This window comes from Eumetopias jubatus, unplaced genomic scaffold (assembly GCF_037043125.1).
Source record: "Eumetopias jubatus isolate StellerSeaLion01/CBP00866 unplaced genomic scaffold, mEumJub1_p1.0 scaffold_1, whole genome shotgun sequence".
NCBI classification, from domain to species: domain Eukaryota; kingdom Metazoa; phylum Chordata; class Mammalia; order Carnivora; family Otariidae; genus Eumetopias; species Eumetopias jubatus.
Window position 1 is genome coordinate 45,321,067 of NW_028274807.1, and position 17,708 is coordinate 45,338,774.

The 17,708-nt window shown below is 38.1% G+C and overlaps 1 protein-coding gene across 3 annotated transcripts in view; it reads left to right on the plus strand.

Moving 5' to 3' along the window:
• EPHA6 (EPH receptor A6) overlaps window positions 1–17,708 on the plus strand; it is an 819,528-nt gene that overhangs the window by 793,338 nt on the left and 8,482 nt on the right. For 2 of the 3 annotated variants that reach the window (XM_088025312.1, XM_088025358.1), the window contains 2 exons: window positions 11,413–11,606; window positions 13,793–13,864. In XM_088025312.1, the coding sequence (XP_087881438.1) occupies window positions 11,413–11,606; window positions 13,793–13,864 (266 nt within the window). The remainder of the gene's footprint in view (window positions 1–11,412; window positions 11,607–13,792; window positions 13,865–17,708) is intronic. The other variant, XM_028119182.1, reaches the window with a different exon arrangement.

Consider the following 17,708-nt stretch of genomic DNA (forward strand, 5'->3'; position numbering starts at 1 on the left):
TATGTTCTGTTTGAATATTTTATATTTTTACTATATTTTGGTGAGTTTAACTAAGCTCTGGGCTTAGTTAAATACAGAATGTTAACACGTTTTATGATTTTAAATGAGTTTAGGAAATTTCAGATCTTTTTTATGAAATAGTTCCTCTATTCTGTAGACCATGGCATATTTTATTACAGTGAATAATTCTCAGTTTGTAGAATCTGTTTTAGTGAATAATATAATGAGTTTCCCAAAGGTCAGCAGTATTGTACATTAGGGAAAGGAAATGAGAAAAGAGTATATAAGATTAGTCCAGAAAAGCCCTAACAAACATAACAGCAGGTGCCATCTGCTTAGCTATTCAGCAGTTACTTATTAAACATGTGCCAGTCACAGGGCCGGGTGTGCCTGTGGGGCAGGGATGGAGAACTAGAAAACCCAGTCCCTGCTCTCAAGGAGGCCACTATGTAGATGAAAAGGTGAAGTTCTGATATTCCTAAATCCTAGCCTTGCCTCTCAAGGAGAATGTGCATTCCTCAAGGGTAGTCCTCATGCCTTCTTCTTTTTCTTTTTAATAGAAACAACACTGTGAATGGAACATAGTTTTTTTTCTTAATATATGTCAGAAAAAGCATGCATACTCTATTATTCAGCATTCTTTTGATTATAAATGACAAAAACTCAACCCAAACTAACTTGAATAAGTTTTTTTTTTTTTTAATTTCATTCATGAGACTAAGAAGGTTAGTGGTGCTGAATGCCAGGGATCATGCAGGGTTTTTAGTGCTTCCCTAGGTCCGTTGACCTCATTTTCTCCTACTGCAAAAGTCCTCTTTGTTGTATTCTTTACACTCTAGGGCACAGCATTCCAGCTCAGCAACCTCAGCGGAATAAAACCTTTGCCCTCTGTGAAAATTCACAGACAAATCCCAGAGAAGACTCTAGCTGGCTCTGTCAGGGTCCTGCCCAACCCTGAACCAAAACCAGGCCAGGGAAATAGACACTGTGGTTGGACCAGCTAGCTTAATCTATCAGCATTTGCCTTCAGAGGCAGGTGGAGCACTGTGATTGGCAGTTTCCCATAAACACATGCAGTGAGGGGGGAAGTCCCCAAAAGAAAGCCGTTGTGTCGCCAGAGATATACTATTTTGTCCTTTTTGGTATAAATTGTTTTTCAAGAGCAACTTTATTTATTGCAGTATCAAAACATTAACATCGTGCATCACTGTATTCTAGTGAGGCAGCTGGTAAATTGGCAAGATCATGAGAGCTTTGGAGCAAGGTTTCTCAACCTCAGAACTATTGACGTGCTGACATATTGGGCTGAGTAATTCTTTGTTGCGGGGGTGGCAGGGCTGCCTTGTGCATAGCAGGAAGTTTTGTAGCATCCCCAGCCTTTACCCATGAGGTAGCAGTACCACCTTCCCAGATATGACAAACAAAAATGGCCCCAGACATTGCCCAGTCAGAGATATGGTGCAAAAATCATGCCAGGGAAGAGCCACTGTTTTAAGGCTAGAAAGAGCTGGGTTCAAATCCCAGCTCCACAGTTCACTGGCTGTATTATCTGAGGCAGGGAGGTTAAGCTTTCTTGAGATGCTATCCATATACTCAACTGCAGAATTCAAAAGAATTAAAGGTAATGTAGGTAAAACACCTGGTACATAGAAGGTGTTTAATTAATCAAATGGAATAATCATAGTTTGCATTTTCTGAGATTATTATGAGTCAAGTATTTTAGATTATTAAGCTCATTTTATCTTCAAAATAATTATCTAAAATAAATACTATTACTCCCGTTTCTAGATGAGAGAACTGAGGCTTTCTAGAAAGTTTAAATGACTTGCCCAAGGTTACTAGCTAGTTAATAGTAGAACTAAAGTTCAAGCCCCTTGCCTACTCCAAAGTGCATGCTTTTACCCTCTAAGCTTATACTGTAGAAGTCTAATTTTCAAAGGAATCTCTATACCACAGAGGTTCTACATGATGAAATGAAAGCATCTTTAATTATGTATGCCACTCTGTCACAAGAGAAGTGTTTTTGTTGTTTTCTATTAGCAAAAGAATGCAGATTGACTCGCTGTTGTTTGGAACTATAAATCTTTTTTGTAGTGTTTCGTGTCTTGATATTAAAAATTTATAAAATGTACCATATTTGTTACATTTCTTAAAAGTATATACAGCAGTAGCTTAAAATCAAATTTTAATAATGGACAAATTTAGCCTACTACCCCAGAAACATGTCACAGATATGTTGAAGGTGTACAGCTCCTTGCTGTTTCCTAGCTTTTTTTCCTTCTTTTTTTAAAGGTACTGCTGGGTTATGTTTTATGTTATTTTCATCCAAGTTCAAAGTAATTGTTGTTTATTATACAGTGGGAGTACAATGTAATGTAAGGAGCTATGCAAGTTCCAAAGATGACACCAAGGGCACTGCGGTTCTTCCAACACTTACACTGTATAATGTGCTTAACAGAAGAAAATGGAAGCAAAACATGAACAGCAGACAACATTAAAGAACCAAATCCCCACAGAGCTAATATGTAGGGAAAAAAACTAGCACCACATAAATGAGAGGCGACTTGGCTCGAACTAATGATCTGAACACAAGACCAGAGTCTTGGATTTTGTTTTGTTTTGTTTTTTTCCCTGACATGATGCTGTTCAAAAAAAAAAACAAAGGCGAAAACAAAAAACAAAAAAACTCCTTGAAGCAATTTGAAACCCAAATGTCTTATGCATATGGTATCATTTAGGCATATGCTACTAAGCTAGTTCATTTTCACAAAAGAGAGCCAGTATTAGGGAACATCTCATTTGAGGATTACTAGGAAACATAATGCTGCCTCAGTGTTTCTGTGGGGTTTATTCTCCTTAGTTTTCGAAAGCTTTTATAGAATAATAAGTTTTCTTTTAAATTGCTTTCTGAAGCTTACCTGAAGAAAAAAACTGGGAGTTTATCTTTAGGGTTTTCTTTTTATAGGTCATGTGGTTGAAAAGAACCTTTTGACCTTATTGGAAGTGATTTCTTTTTTCAAAATTTATAAAGGAAGAAAATAACCTTTTACCATATTTCTTGTTTGTCCTTATAATTTTATAACCTTTACAATTATAGGGCAGTATTTCAGCCAAGAATGGTGGATGGGTAGAATCCACTTACCTAGAAATGCAGTATGATTTTATGACTCAGAGTCCAGTCATTTCCAATTTTTGTCTCTGATTAGATTTTCCAAACTCTTCTTTATTATGTAATGGTCTTTGTGTAATGATCTGTGTAAGATACAGGAAATTGCTAAAGGCCCATTCCCATTATTTCAACCTTTCCATATTACTGAGGGAATTTTTGCATTTATTTGAATACGTACTATACCAAGGCAATTGTCAAAATGGCCTTCCTTTTCTCAATTTTTCAATAACTGCTACTATCGGTACATAGGCAATAGCAGCATTTTAATTAAATACATACTAATTACACTAGCCTGATGCATGTCTACTAGTGTCAAGAGCAATAGGGAATATTATGAAAGGCAATCAATCACCATTGTAAATAATTCAAATGGTAAAGTTCGAAGTAGAGGAAACCAATAACCAATATGCCACTACCACAGGGTAATTTTCAAGGGAAACTTTTTTGTACCTAAATGACCACAAAGCAAGAAACTATATACATGCCAGTAATGTTTTCATAAAAAATTAATTACACCTTCAATATATTTACATATTGAAATATATTTATAATCTTTAGCTCTTAAAATTTTTATTCCATCTTTTGCTCTCTTTGGAGCATTTACAAAGAGGACATTTTAAAATCCCCCCTTTCTTTGTACTCATCAACTATATTTGCTTAGCTTCTTAGTCTTAGTTTGCCAGGATAGTCTCTGGCTCTGTCTGGATTTTTGTCTCCCTGCATTTGGAACTCTGTGGGAAATAGTCCTTTTCCATGAAGGCCAAATCTAGAACTGGAGGCTACAGAACCTCAAACTGTAGAGATGTTTCAAAAGGCCCTGCAGATAAAGACTTCAGTTTTGACTGTAGAAACAGCTTTTTGAGCTAAACAGTACAGTTGCAAGCATTGAATCCAGTTGTCTTTTCTTCATTAATGTGGAGACAGAGGCCTGCCCAACTAATGAGTTTGTTAGTGACAATTTAGGACTTTGAAAAATATTGAATAAGAAAACCAGTATAAGATTATAAATGTTATTTCCTTATAACCATGTCTTTCCTTCCTTTTTTTTTTCTCTCCCATGTAGACACAGCCTTTATATTGCATATCAGGAAAATAGATTACCAGTGTTTTCAGCATATAGTATACAAATCAAATATCCTAATATATATAAGTAATCATTATCCAAAAAAGGAAGTGTATACTTGGACCCTTTGCTTCACCATCCCCATTCTACCTGAGACTATAGGTTTTCCACAAAGCCATGATGAATATTTAGAGGGAAGATAAGAATAGAATCATTTCACATTCCATTTATTAATGTACATTTCAGTAGACTAAAATTTTGTGAGTTTCTTTTAAAAGAAAGTATGAATAACTAAACTCAATATGCTTCTTTTTGGAGATACTTATGTGATTGCCTGCATAGCCTGAGCAGTCCTTGTTCAATGGTATTGTTCAGAGATGTCTCAGCATCTTCATGTTGACTGTCTACTTCTTGTTTGCCTTGTTTAATAAAAGGTGCACATTGCCTGCTTTGATTCAGAAACTGTCAACACAATTGGAAAACTCATCAGATTCAGCAAGAGCAGAATAGTCTGCTACGTGCCCCAACTGAGCCTTATGTTGATTCTAGGCTGCTAAAAATTGCGGTGTCAATGACAAGGAACCAGTATGGTCTATTTAGAATAACCAGCCAGATTTTAGATAATAAATTCTGACAGAATCTAATTCCTTCTACCTCTGCATGGAAATTATTACTGCAGTCATTTTCATATTTTTTCACTTTATTTTAATTTTCTTCTTGCATTTTTAAATAAGGCTTTAACCTTGTATAACTCTTCTCCAAAGGATGACAGCCTACAGCTATCATAAACCAAACTGTTACAAAATTCTCTCTAGTTAATTATCACCCCTTCATATCCTAAAACAATAAACCTCAATTAGTCTTTTAGACAAAGCACCCCATATGCTTCTGGCTCCTTTTCAGTCCTTAACTAAGGAATCAGAAAATACCTATAAAATAAAGCTGCTCACAAAAGACATGTTTATGAAGGTAAAGGTTAATATAGGTTTTCTCAAGTTGCCCATAAAATACAGCTTTCATAGATCACATATGTGACCATTGAAGCTCTATTTTTTGACTTGACAAAGCATTGTGCTAGATGCCAGGAACCTATGGGAAAAGAAACAGTTGCTGCTCTTGAGGCGTCCAGCTCACCCAGCTGAAAGATCACAAGTGTTTTGTAATGGCCAGAGCAAAGGCCTGGATGCAGCCAGAGGTGAGGACTGAGAGCCAGGCTCAAGGAGAGCCGCCACAGAATTTCAGACATGGGAGGAATGAGATCACAGCGCCACCTCAGGATTGCTTCCGCTGCACTGTGGGAGATGAGTGGAAAAGGGAAAGGAAGACAAGTAGACTAGTTAGGAGGCTGTTATCAGAATGGGAAAGAAATCATTTGGAGGGAGAATTGAAAATAGAGCAGATTTAAAATATATGAAAGGAGTAGAATCAGCATGACTTCAGTTACTGTTGAGCATCAGGGAAGAGAGAGACCCAAATACTCCTTGATCTCTGCCTTGAGTCACTGCAAGAACAGTGGTACCCTTCGCAAAGGACAGGAATCCCAAAGGAGGAATGGGGTAAGTTTTGAACAAAATAAATCTAAGGCGTCTGCATGACAACCTCATAAAGTTCTTTGTCCTGTAGGTGATAGATATAAACGTCTGCAGAGAAGGCTGAGCATGAGCTGCAGCAGGTGAGAAGGCAGCATGGGGTGTACAAGAAAGTGAGAGAGGCTCGGGATCTAATTCTGGCACAAAGGGATCTGGCTCAAGATTCAGGACAGATGTTCACTACCACTACCATGATCCAGAGGCTATCAAGATGATAATATCAGTCTGTTTTTCAGGGAATTATTAGCTATGCAATACTGACCCAATCTATTTATCAGTTTGAGCTTCGGCTTTCTTACCTATAAAATATGCATAACCATACTCGCATAATAAGGGAATTTGGGACCTAAATAAAGTGAGCTAGGCCAGAGCGTGGCACATAATAAGCTCTCAAAGTTATATATGTTACTTGAATCTGAAACCAGAAAGCTCATAGGAAATTGAACTCATCATCATTCCAGCCCCAAAATTGTTTCTTCTCCCGTGACCTCTGTCTTTTCTAGTTGACCAAGCCAAAAACCTGTCCTGCCACATCTAACCTTAACCCTATCTTGTGTTTCTGCCAAATCAGTCCTCTTCTTGTATACCACAGCCACTGCCTCCCTCCACTGAGGCCATCCTGGTATCTTGCCTGGATCATTGCAAGCCTCATTCCTGGCCTCCTTCTCCTTCCAACATGCTCTCCACACTGAAGCTAGAGTGGGCTTCCCAAAGGCAAATATAATGTCATTTACTTGCTAAAACCCTTTTCTCTTAGCAAAAAGTCATTTGTAGCATATAAAAGCATTCATGATCCTAAGAAATATAATTTTTACTTAACCTCCCAGCCTTTGAACAATAATAGAGCCTTCAAAGTCTATATTCTAGCTGCACAAATCTGCTTCCATTCCCTGATCAGGTCCCATCTCCTCCCTTCACCCTATCCAGTTGACCCTGCTAACCTTCTACATTTCCTGTGAGATCCATCTCACCTCCACTGAGAAGCCTTCCCAAGGCTGGGTTAGGCAGTTCTTCCACATACTCCCATAACTCCCTGTTCAACTTGGCATTTACCGTAGTCAAACTCCCCAGTCTTCTTCACTAGATTATATGTTTCCTAAAGACAGATACTTCTTACCCATTTGTTACCTCTTATACATAGCATACCCAATAGTACATGTTATGAGAGACTATGGACTCTGAGAAAGAAACTGAGGGTTCTCGAGGGGAGGGGGTGGGGGGATGGGTTAGCCTGGTGATGGGTGTTAAAGAGGGCACGTATTGAATGGAGCACTGGGTGTTATACGCAAACAATGAATCATGGAACACTACATCAAAAACTAATGATGTAATGTATGTTGACTAACAGCATAACAAAATATTTTTTTAAAAAAATAGTACATGTTAAATGGTTAATATATATATCTTTGGATGATTAAATTTTAAAAATCCATTAGAAAGATGTCTTTTAACCATTTTGTGGATCATATTGCTTAAATCTCTTCTTTTGGCTCCCTCGAAGCTGGAATGTTAGGAGTGCAATCTTGGGCAAGTTAAACCTCTCTCTATTTACCTTCCTTGTCTGTAAGATAGGGATAACAACAGTACCTACCTCACAGGGTTATTAGGATTAAAAGAGTTGATACATGTAAATCATTTAGAACGGATACCTGGAAATATCCAAGAGCTCTCACTAATAGCTGTTATTGTCACTGTTGTTACTGTTGTTACTATTATCCTACAAGGACCCTTCATGTATGACACCTGACATGATACAGGGCTCAACAAATTTCACAAGGTCACAAGTTAAAGAATTAAAGAAATGTAAAGGTCAGAGGTCAACAAGAAGAAAAGGTCACTATCCCCACAGAAAAGCATCCTGGGGCCAGAAACACTGTTGAACTCATTATGGGTAAAGGTTCCAGACAAGGGACCACACTCTCCTTTTACAGGACAATTATGAGAGCAATTTTGTCAAAAGAGAATATGAACAACCCACTTGGCACAAAGCAGTCTGCAATGGGTGTTAATTATTTACAGGAGCTGTCTGGGAAAGTCAACTAAGGACCATGAAGCCACTGGGAAATAGTAACCCCTCTAGACAGGAGGAAGAAGCCACCAGTCTTACAGAAAGCTGAGTTTGAGTCCAGTCCTTCTCTGCTGGAGAATAGCAAGCCCCGGTCTCACTCGTCATCGTCCAGGCAAACCAAAGTGAGATCATGAAATCATTTTGGAGAATGCTGCTTGATGCACCAATTTTTGATTAATACTTCTTTCCTTCAGAAGGGATTTCAAATGCTGCCATGCTCATAATTTGAATCCATCTTGGGTAGTTTAAAACTTCAGGTTTTCTAAGAATCTGCTGCTCTATCAAAACAAATCCAAAAATTTCTTCTAATAGCTTTGGTTTTGTTCAATAAAATTTATTAATGTGTCAGGCACCACACTAAATGATGAGAATGTAAAATCTACAGACATAATTCCTGCTTTCAAGTATGTATAGCCCTAGTGGAAAAGCAGATGAATAGTTACAATACAATGTAATAGATGAAATAATAAAAATGTGGGGCACCTAGGTGGCTCAGCTGGTTGGGCATCTGCCTTCGGCTCAGCTCGTGATCCCAGGGTCCTGGGATCGAGTCCCCCATCGGGCTCCCTGCTCCTTGGGAAGCTGCTTCTCCCTCTGCCTCTCTCTCTCTCTGTCTCTCTCATGAATAAATAAAATCTTTAAAAAAAAGAAATAATAGAAATGTGTATAAGACTCAGAAGCATTCAGAAATGACTCTGTTCAGGCTGAGATAACATTTTGCAAACTATGAAGTAAATATGTGTTTGATTTACCCAGAATATAAAATTTAAGATCCAAATAAAAACAATGAAGTCAAATTACCAGGTGCTATGACAAAAGGTAACATGGAAACCACTCCTAAAATCCTGTTAAATGATATAAAATTGGAAAGGAGGATTTATCATGAGAACTGAAAAGCATTTCTGGGGAATGGTCAGAGAAAAAGTTGGAAGCTAATGGAACTCTCTTTAAATGCTAGCTCTGCCTTCTATACTGTGTGAATTTAGGCAATTTTCCTAAACTCTCTGAGTCTAAATTTTTGTTCACTTAAGAATAAGGACAATAAGGGGCACCTTGGTGGCTCAGTCGGTTAAGCGTCCAACTCTTGATCTTAGCTTGGTCTTGATCTCAGGGTCATGAGTTCAAGTCCCAGGTTGGGCTCCACTTAAAAAAAAAGAATAGGGATAATAACAACTATCATATTGAGTTATTTTAAGCAGTCAATGAAGAAACTGATGCAAATCACCTAGCACATGATAGATAATAAAAGCAGCTAATATTTTTTTCTCAAAATATAACCTCACTTGTCATCTATTTTATTCTATGCACTTATAATTAGGTAACTGTGGTAAATCAACTAGAGTTCTCTTATAGGGTGGGATTTTAAAGTCTTTTTATAATGGAATTCTATCCTATTTCTTAGTTACTTTTCAGAACTATCCACGGTAGTTTTGATGCTATACAAGCATTTTACATATATCCTGTTTTACTAAAATGTGTTGCAAAAGGTCTTAAAATCCAAGGCTAGTTGGTAGCAAAAATAATCAGGAAACAGATAAGAAAAAGTCCTGTTCAATAACAGGATAAAATGAATACAAAAATGCTAGTATCCTGACAGGTTAAAGTGTTCTGGTCACAAAGACACCGAGGGGATTATGAGAAGTTCCCTATTACCAAAACGCTAAAGCTTAGCAGTTAAGAGGTTCTTGTAGGCATAATATTGCTCCTTTTTGCAAACTGCCTGTAGCATGAATTATGGATATTTCAGAATCCTGTCAAATAATGTCAATTAAAAAAAATTAAGATGTGTTTTTCGAATTACAGAAAGTGTGTAGCTGTTGTGACAATAAAGAGAGATCTCCGGTTAGCAATCTTAGCACTTGCATTTTTGTATTTCTATTGTTGATGGAGGACAGTGATGAGGTTGAGTTGCGCCTGTCTTTAACTATTAGTCTGTTCCTCAGCTGCCCACCTCAAAAATGGGGAATGGAGCCTTTCCTTTTTCTTTCTCCCAGAGATGATATAAGAATAAAGGGTCACATGATGGGGCACCTGGGTGGCTCAGTTGGTTAAGCATCTAACTCTTGGTGTCAGGTCGTGATCTCAAAGTCATGAGATTGAGCCCCATGTCAGGCTCCACACTCAGCGCAGAGTCTTCTTCAGATTATCTCTCTTTTTCCCTCTGCTTCTCTCCCCACTCATGCTCTCTCTTTCTCTCTATAAAATAAATAAATAAAATATTTTAAAAAAAGATAAAGGGCCACATGAATACTTTGAACACATCATAAGAAATAAGCTATATAAATTCAGAGTTGCATAATTGCATTATATTATATTGCATTATTAGGAGATTCCCAGGTGGGCCATATATGAAATAGATGACTTTCCTGCCTTATCTTATATATGATTTCCTGAGTTCAAAAAAAAAAAACCCACCTTGTTGTCATCATGTTGTTACTCTTAACTCAGCTTCTTATAAAGATTCCTTCCCCTAGAGCCTCTCTGTCCTATATAGTAGCCACCAGCCACACGTGGCTATTTAAATTTTAATGAATTAAAATAAACTAAAACACAAAATTCAGTTCCTCAGTCTTATTAGCCACATTTCAAGCACTCAACAGCCACACGTGACTACTTGCTATCATGTTGGACAGAGAGAACAAAAAGTTCTATTGGAGAACGCTGGCCCTGAGGATATGCAGGCTTGAATGATCCTGTTGCTCTGTGGTCTTAGGCCAGCCATTGATAGCATTTGAAGGATTGAATGACCATAGAAGTTCTGAGAGGACTTCATAATCACATCAGGGTCAGACTAAGGGAAAGGCAGAAGTAAGCAAAGAGAAATTAAATAGGCAATAAAGAAGGAAGAAGGAATGATAGCCAGCAAAAGAATACACACTGACATTATTACAAAAGGATAAAAAATGACTTAGGAGATCAGTGCTTCAACAGAGGTACAATTTTACTTAACACATTTGTCACACGTGGCTTGCGCAAAACGTATCAATCTTATGCTGACTTTCTGATGTCCTAATTGGGTTTGGAGACGTTCCAGCTAAATCACACAGGACTGTTTCTCGAAATTGTGATGAAACTTAACCTCCCTTCTGAATACCACATGTTTAAAAACATATTTCACTCAAAGAGGTGTCAGCAAATATTAATGTAGATACTTGCAACTTTTGTATTTATCTTTGTTTGGGCTGCTTGTACCCACAAGGTTTCATGCTTACCAATATTTTGGCTTCTATATAAAAAGGAATTATGGGGGTGCCTGGGTGGCTCAGGCGTTAAGTATCTGCCTTCGGCTCAGGTCATGATCCCAGGGTCCTGGAATCGAGCCCCAGATCGGGCTCCCTGCTCTGCGGGAAGCCTGTTTTTCCCTCTCCCACTCCCCCTGCTTGTGTTACCTCTCTCGCTGTGTCTTTCTCTGTCAAATAAATAAATAAAACCTTAAAAAAAAAAAAAAGGAATTATAACTTAGCATATGTTGTGTTATTTGTCCCGAAAAGTAAGAGACTAACCTGTGTGTGTTTGTATTTAGGTCATTCTGTCCATTGAAGAAGGTTACAGACTTCCGGCTCCCATGGGCTGTCCAGCATCTCTACACCAGCTGATGCTCCATTGTTGGCAGAAGGAGAGAAATCACAGACCAAAATTTACTGACATTGTCAGCTTCCTTGACAAACTGATCCGCAATCCCAGTGCCCTTCACACCCTGGTGGAGGACATCCTTGTGTAAGATGCAGAGTGTTGATTTTTTTCTCCTCGACAGTCATTTCTTTCAGGCTATAGACAAGACTAACAGGTAGAGAGGAGAAAGTTTACCATGATAACTGTCTAGTTGTCGACCTTTTAGAATATTTTATACAAACCATGTTTTATTTATCAGCTGTGAAAAAAATGAACATTTTTAAATGGGTTTTTTGTCTTAAGAAAACAGAGTCTCCTTTCGTTCTCTCCATATCTAATTTTTCTGTGTTACTTTCGTTACATTTTTTTTTCTTGTGGGGGTCTTTGGCATTTGTATATCCTTTCTTTTTTTCCTGATCCTGCCTTACCTCTGTAAGTAGGATTTGTGTATATCTGTAGCTTCTTTAATTTTCTTGTCCATTCTATGTTCTGTCCCTCTATCTGAAATGGCAAGCAAGACAGGGGCAATTTGTGAATCAGCCAGGAGTGAGGATGTTTCCCGCTGATATGATCATACCCAGCTGTTGTTACTTTCCATTTCTAGAACCAGAAAAAGACAGATGACAAGACAAGAAAATAAAGGCGCTCATATACCATTTTATAAAAGTCAGTAGAGTTGAGAAGATCTACTCACCTCTCTCTAAACAATTTTAAGAAGAGGAGAGTAGAAGGAAAAAAAAACCCACTATTATCTATTTCTGAAAAGATTACATTTAAAATATTATTGAATTGAGAATATATGTATTTAGGCCAAATTGGATTTAGAAATAACCAAAACATTTCCAAAGCTCACTTTCCTAACTCAGGTGACGGCCAACAGAATATACAGATGTTCAAGTTTAGGTCACAGGTTCAAGTCAGTGCAGGTTTTTTGTGATAACAAGGCCAAAGGCTCTTCAAGGACTACTTAAGCAGGCCCTCAGTTCACTGCAGAGCACATAAGAGTTCACCACCAAATCACTAATTGGCAGCCTCAGTAAAGTGAAGCCAAGCATGAAATAGCTAGAGATTAAACTATTACTCTAGCCCATCTTCCCTAAAGCAGTCTAACAGAGGAAGCAGTAAAGGGCGGGGGGCGGGGAGGGAACGTAGGATTTTATCGTAAAAGGGCACTCAATGAAGGATTTTAAGCAAGAGAATGGCAGGATCATATTTGCATTTCTAAAAGATAGCTCTAGAGCTGATTTAGACTGAGTGCAAAACAAGGAACAAGACTAGAAACAGACAGTTGTATGTTTACAGAAACCCAAGCTAGAAAAGATTAGGGCCTAACTCATGAAATGGGAATAAGTTTGGGGTCAGGAGGTAAGAGGATGGATTTATTCTCAGGCAAGGAGAACAATGTGTCTTGGTCATTGATTGAATATGGAGGGGAGAGGAGAGAAAAGAGTCAAGGATACTGTCAAGTTAGTTTCTTAGACAAGCTGGCTGATAATATTACCTACCACTAAGAGAGAAGGATAGGGCTTTGGAATAGAAATGAGACCATTTCAAGTAAGCTGAATTGAAGATAACTGTGGGGCAGGTAGGTGGAGATGTGCAATAGGCAGTTATATTTGTAGGTTGAACCTCAGGTGGAAAGATCTGGGCTGAAGATTTGAAGATCATCAACATAGAGACTATAGCTGAAGATTCATGCATAGTTGAGATGACCCATGGAGACTATAAGGTATGAAAATTAGCAGAGGGAAAGAGGGAAGGGTGTTCTCTCAAACACCAAGATTTAAGAAATGAGCTGAAGGAGATTACCCAAAGGAGACCAAGAAAGAAGAGCCAGACCAGTAATAATGGAAGTCGGGAAAGAGCAGTGTCATAGAAGCCAAAAATGGGGAGAGTTTCAAGGAGTGTAATGTCCAAGTCTTCACAAAGCTTCAGCAAGATAAAAAGTGTAGTGGGTCCATTGAATTTAGCAGCAAAGTGGTCAGGTATTTATGGGCAGCCTTAGCAAGAACATTGGAATAAAAGTGTGTAAGACAGATTGCAATGGAGCAGCAGTAAATGTGAGGTCAGAGAAAAGCAGTATAAAGTACTAAGAAGCCTGTCTTTGAAGGGAAAGAGAAGTAGTTAGAGAAAATGTTTCTTGGTTTTTGTTTTTATGTTTTATTGAAGAGATGGGCATGCACTGACATTGAAGAGAAAGAGCTAATGCAGTGAGTGTTGCATTAATGGAAAAGAACTTTGGTTATCTATAAACTGAACTCATTTAATCTGAGCCTCTCATTGTGGTATAGGGTTAACGGACCCCACAGCCAGTGCCCATCAGCAGAGCTCTCTAACTGTTCTATGGCTGTAGAAGCAGGCAGGTAAGAGCCTTCTTTTTGAAGAAAAGCAGATAAAACAATTTCTTCCCTGCTTTTTCAAGATTATGAATGTTTATCATAGTTGGAAAATACTGACGAAGACTCTAAGATGAGAAAATGCCAAAAAGTCAAAATGATCCGGAGGTAAAGTCAACATGAGGGCTTGTGTCACAGGGCCAGAGTGTGTGGTTTAATGGGATGTGCAGTCATCCTGTGGACAGGCCAGCAAATGGCAAGTTGGTGATGGCATTGCCACACACAGGCAAGAGTTGGGTACTTTATATAAAGTTGGCAGTTTGATTCGACTCTGAAGTCTAATATCTGGGAGACCAAATGGAAGTTTCTGTGACTGATTTGCTATCCTTGTTTCTGACAAAGATCTATGTGCTAGTATTTTCCGCCTTTAATATACTTTTCTTGGAGAAACAAAGGGAAACAGAGCTCTACAGTTTCCATGCCTGAACTGTTACCACCAATCTTATTTCCACAGCAGCCTGAGCGGGTTACCCTTGTCAACCCCTACACCTCCAATGCCATCCACCCACCCTGTCCCTGATCCCAGAGAACAGACTGTTTCAGGGGAAGAGACATGGTACGAAGGATAGTGATGTTACCTGAAGAATGTGTGGTTTGTTTTATGCTCATAAAACTGTGACACTGTCCATTCCCCATGTCCCAAAGCCCAGTCATCTGTCTTAGTGTGATGTTGGATTAAGGAAACATGACAGAGAGTAGAATTTCAATCTCTCCACCCATTTATCTCTCAAACAGGTAACGGAGTTTAAGTGTATAACCCACAGCAACTCTGATTAAACTCACCTGTACTCTTATTAGACTCTCGAGTATCCCCAGCCTCCCAGGATTCTCTCACACTTCTATACTGACATAACTCTCTCACCCACTAGGTCCCCATGGTTTTTATTCCACTCTAATTGCTTTTTTCTCAACAATTCACCTGAGAAGCTTTTATCTTTTTCTTGACAGAATAGTAAAAGGGGAAGAAATTAAGGCAACAAAGGAGGAATGAGGAAAGCTGTGAAACCCACAGCTCAATAATTTTATACTAGCATATTGGAAGTTTTATAAATCTTGTATCTGCAATTTCTCCTCTCAAAAGCCAGAACACCCAATAGAAAAAAAAAATGTTGGTCAGAGGAAGCTTTCACTGGAGCAGCTGTTCCGAATAATGCTGATATTCTTGTGCCTGGCACACTCCCATGGGAATATTCAGAGCTCTGTACAGTTCTTACCTTCTCTCCTACTCAAGAAAGTATGTGGATGTATAAGTGAACATAGCAATATTATAAGTATAATTTTAATCTAATTGATTTTTTAAAAATTTGCAAAAGTGCCTTATTAATATAGGCAGTCACCCTTTCATAAATGAGAATTTCAAACTACATTCTACAATGTTGCCTTATAACCTCCTCTTTAAAGTATTTGAGCTGTCACATGGTGCACAGCCCCTGGGAGAAAAGGCCCACTTTGAGGCCAGGTCTTTGTGGAGAATGGTATCAGGAGCAGGGCCTAGTCATGACCTTTGAAACACCTCTCACTCCCTTTCCCCTGACCTTCATGATAAACGCTATAGCTACTCTCAACCCCAAATCAAGCATATTCCCATGGAGTCCAGGGTTACATCTGAGGTCCAGTGGTTTAATAGCATAAAGTAGATTGATGACTATATGAGTGTTCCTTCACCCAGCCCAACCTTCCCCACCCACCCACATTATTCTACACATTTATTCTCCAACCTCTTCAACTCTCACCCCTGATTCCTCCATACACTGCAGAACTAGGTTGAAGTCAGTTGGCTAATGCCTTTTTGGACAGTGCAGCCATGTAATGGGAAAATAACACTTTTCTCCAGTCCCTGCTGTAGATCCCCAGCACTCACAAAATTTTTTTTTACAGATTATGGGCTCTTTGATGACATCAGCTAAAAAAGTGACATCCAGGGATGGGCAGCATTTGACCAGATGGGCCAGTCCATGATAGTCACTTGCTTCAGAAACTGTGCTTTGCGCAGGCCAAGACACTTAAGAATATTCTCACTACCCAAAGGGCCATAGTTAGGGATCTTAAAATATTTTAGCTTTTAGGAACTGGAACCACCACTTTCCTTAGTACACATAAATTTATTGTTGAACTTTCAAGTACTTGGCTGCCAGTAATATGTGAATCATGAAGGTAGGGAAAATTTCAAACCAGTATCATAATTAAGAACCTCTGCTTTAGACAACCACAAGTAAACTTTATAAGACTAAATGGTACTACCTCCTCCATCCAATTCAGAAAGCACCTATAATGCTGCCTTCTGAGGGCAATAACTTTCAACAATTGGATATGAATTTTTCCATTCCTTTTGAGAAGATCTTGCTCAATGCTGTCTAGGCTATACATAATCAGCACTTGCCTAGCTGTTTATACCAGGTCATAGACAACTTGTTTTAATTTCCATAACTAGAACTTCTAATAATATTTTCCATGAGAGAGAAATGAATGACTAGCCAAAATCAGTGCTGTAATCGATTGATTAGCAAAACTTTATGGAAGGAAGACAGAATATTAAATATTCTAATATAATACTGCTGTTAATACCAATACTAATACTGATAAAAATTCCAGTATATATATCATCAATAATAACTATCATTGCCATTTGTTGAAAGCCTACTGTGTTTCAGTTATTGTACTAGGCACTTTTATCTATAAGGTCATTTAATCCACACTATTATCATCCCCACCCCTCAGATAAGAAAAGAGAGACTCAAAGAGTAAAGCAAGTAATTAGTGGATCGGGCATTTTAACAAGGTCCACCCACTGGAAAGCCCTTGTTCTTTCCACCAAACAATATACAATTATGCAAAATAGAAAGATTCTTCCCAATATGGCACTGTTTCAGAAATATGATTATAGGGAAAGTACATTTTTTTTTTTTTTTACATTCCCACATAGATTTTCTCTGGACTAATCAGACTTCATAGATGGGGTACATTAAAATCCCAAGAAGAATTTGTAGTGGAGCACAGCCTGTTATTTTATGTTCTACTAAGCAAATACAAGGATGTAGAGTATATGCCCTCATTCATAGGAATAATTAGCAGACTAGTCAATATATCCCCTCAACATCCTCCTACAATGTTCAGCCACTTGAAGAACATTACTTGAAAAAAGAAAAAAAGAAGGTAGTAACTACAACAAAATAGAGAAATGAGGAAATTATGGCAGCAACACAGTTCCAGATTTACATCCTCAGACATTTTGTAGATTGAATTTTTCCAGTGTTGGCAAATATATGCTTTCCTTATTTCCTTGCTATGGCAGACATTACTAATCATCACAACGTATGGCAGACATTACTAATCATCACAACACTCTTTCCCACTGAGCCCAGATGCTGCCATAGCACCCTCTTTAAGACCATATTTTGACAACCACTGCCAATGAATTGTAGTTAGCATGTGATAAGAAATCCATTTCTGTCCCTATATTATTTTCTCACAAAAATAGTGTTTCCTTGAGGTTCAGTGATCTATCACTCTGGCTATCGGAACAATGTGCTAGGTACTCAGAATTATGGGAGATTTTTAAGCAGTATTATTCCTACTCTGTGTCTATCCCTCCAAATGTTCAAACACATCTACAATTTTAAAATTTTCATTCCTTCCTACTTTCTGCTAGTTATCATCCTTATGAGAATTAAATAATCATATCAATTAGAAAACTTGAAGACTTACTGAAAATAAAAGGCTGATGAAAAATAATTCATTCTTCCAATTTAACACTGTGAAGAGTCTGATTCTTTGGAACCCTGAAATATTGCCCCCAAGCATAAAATAATCA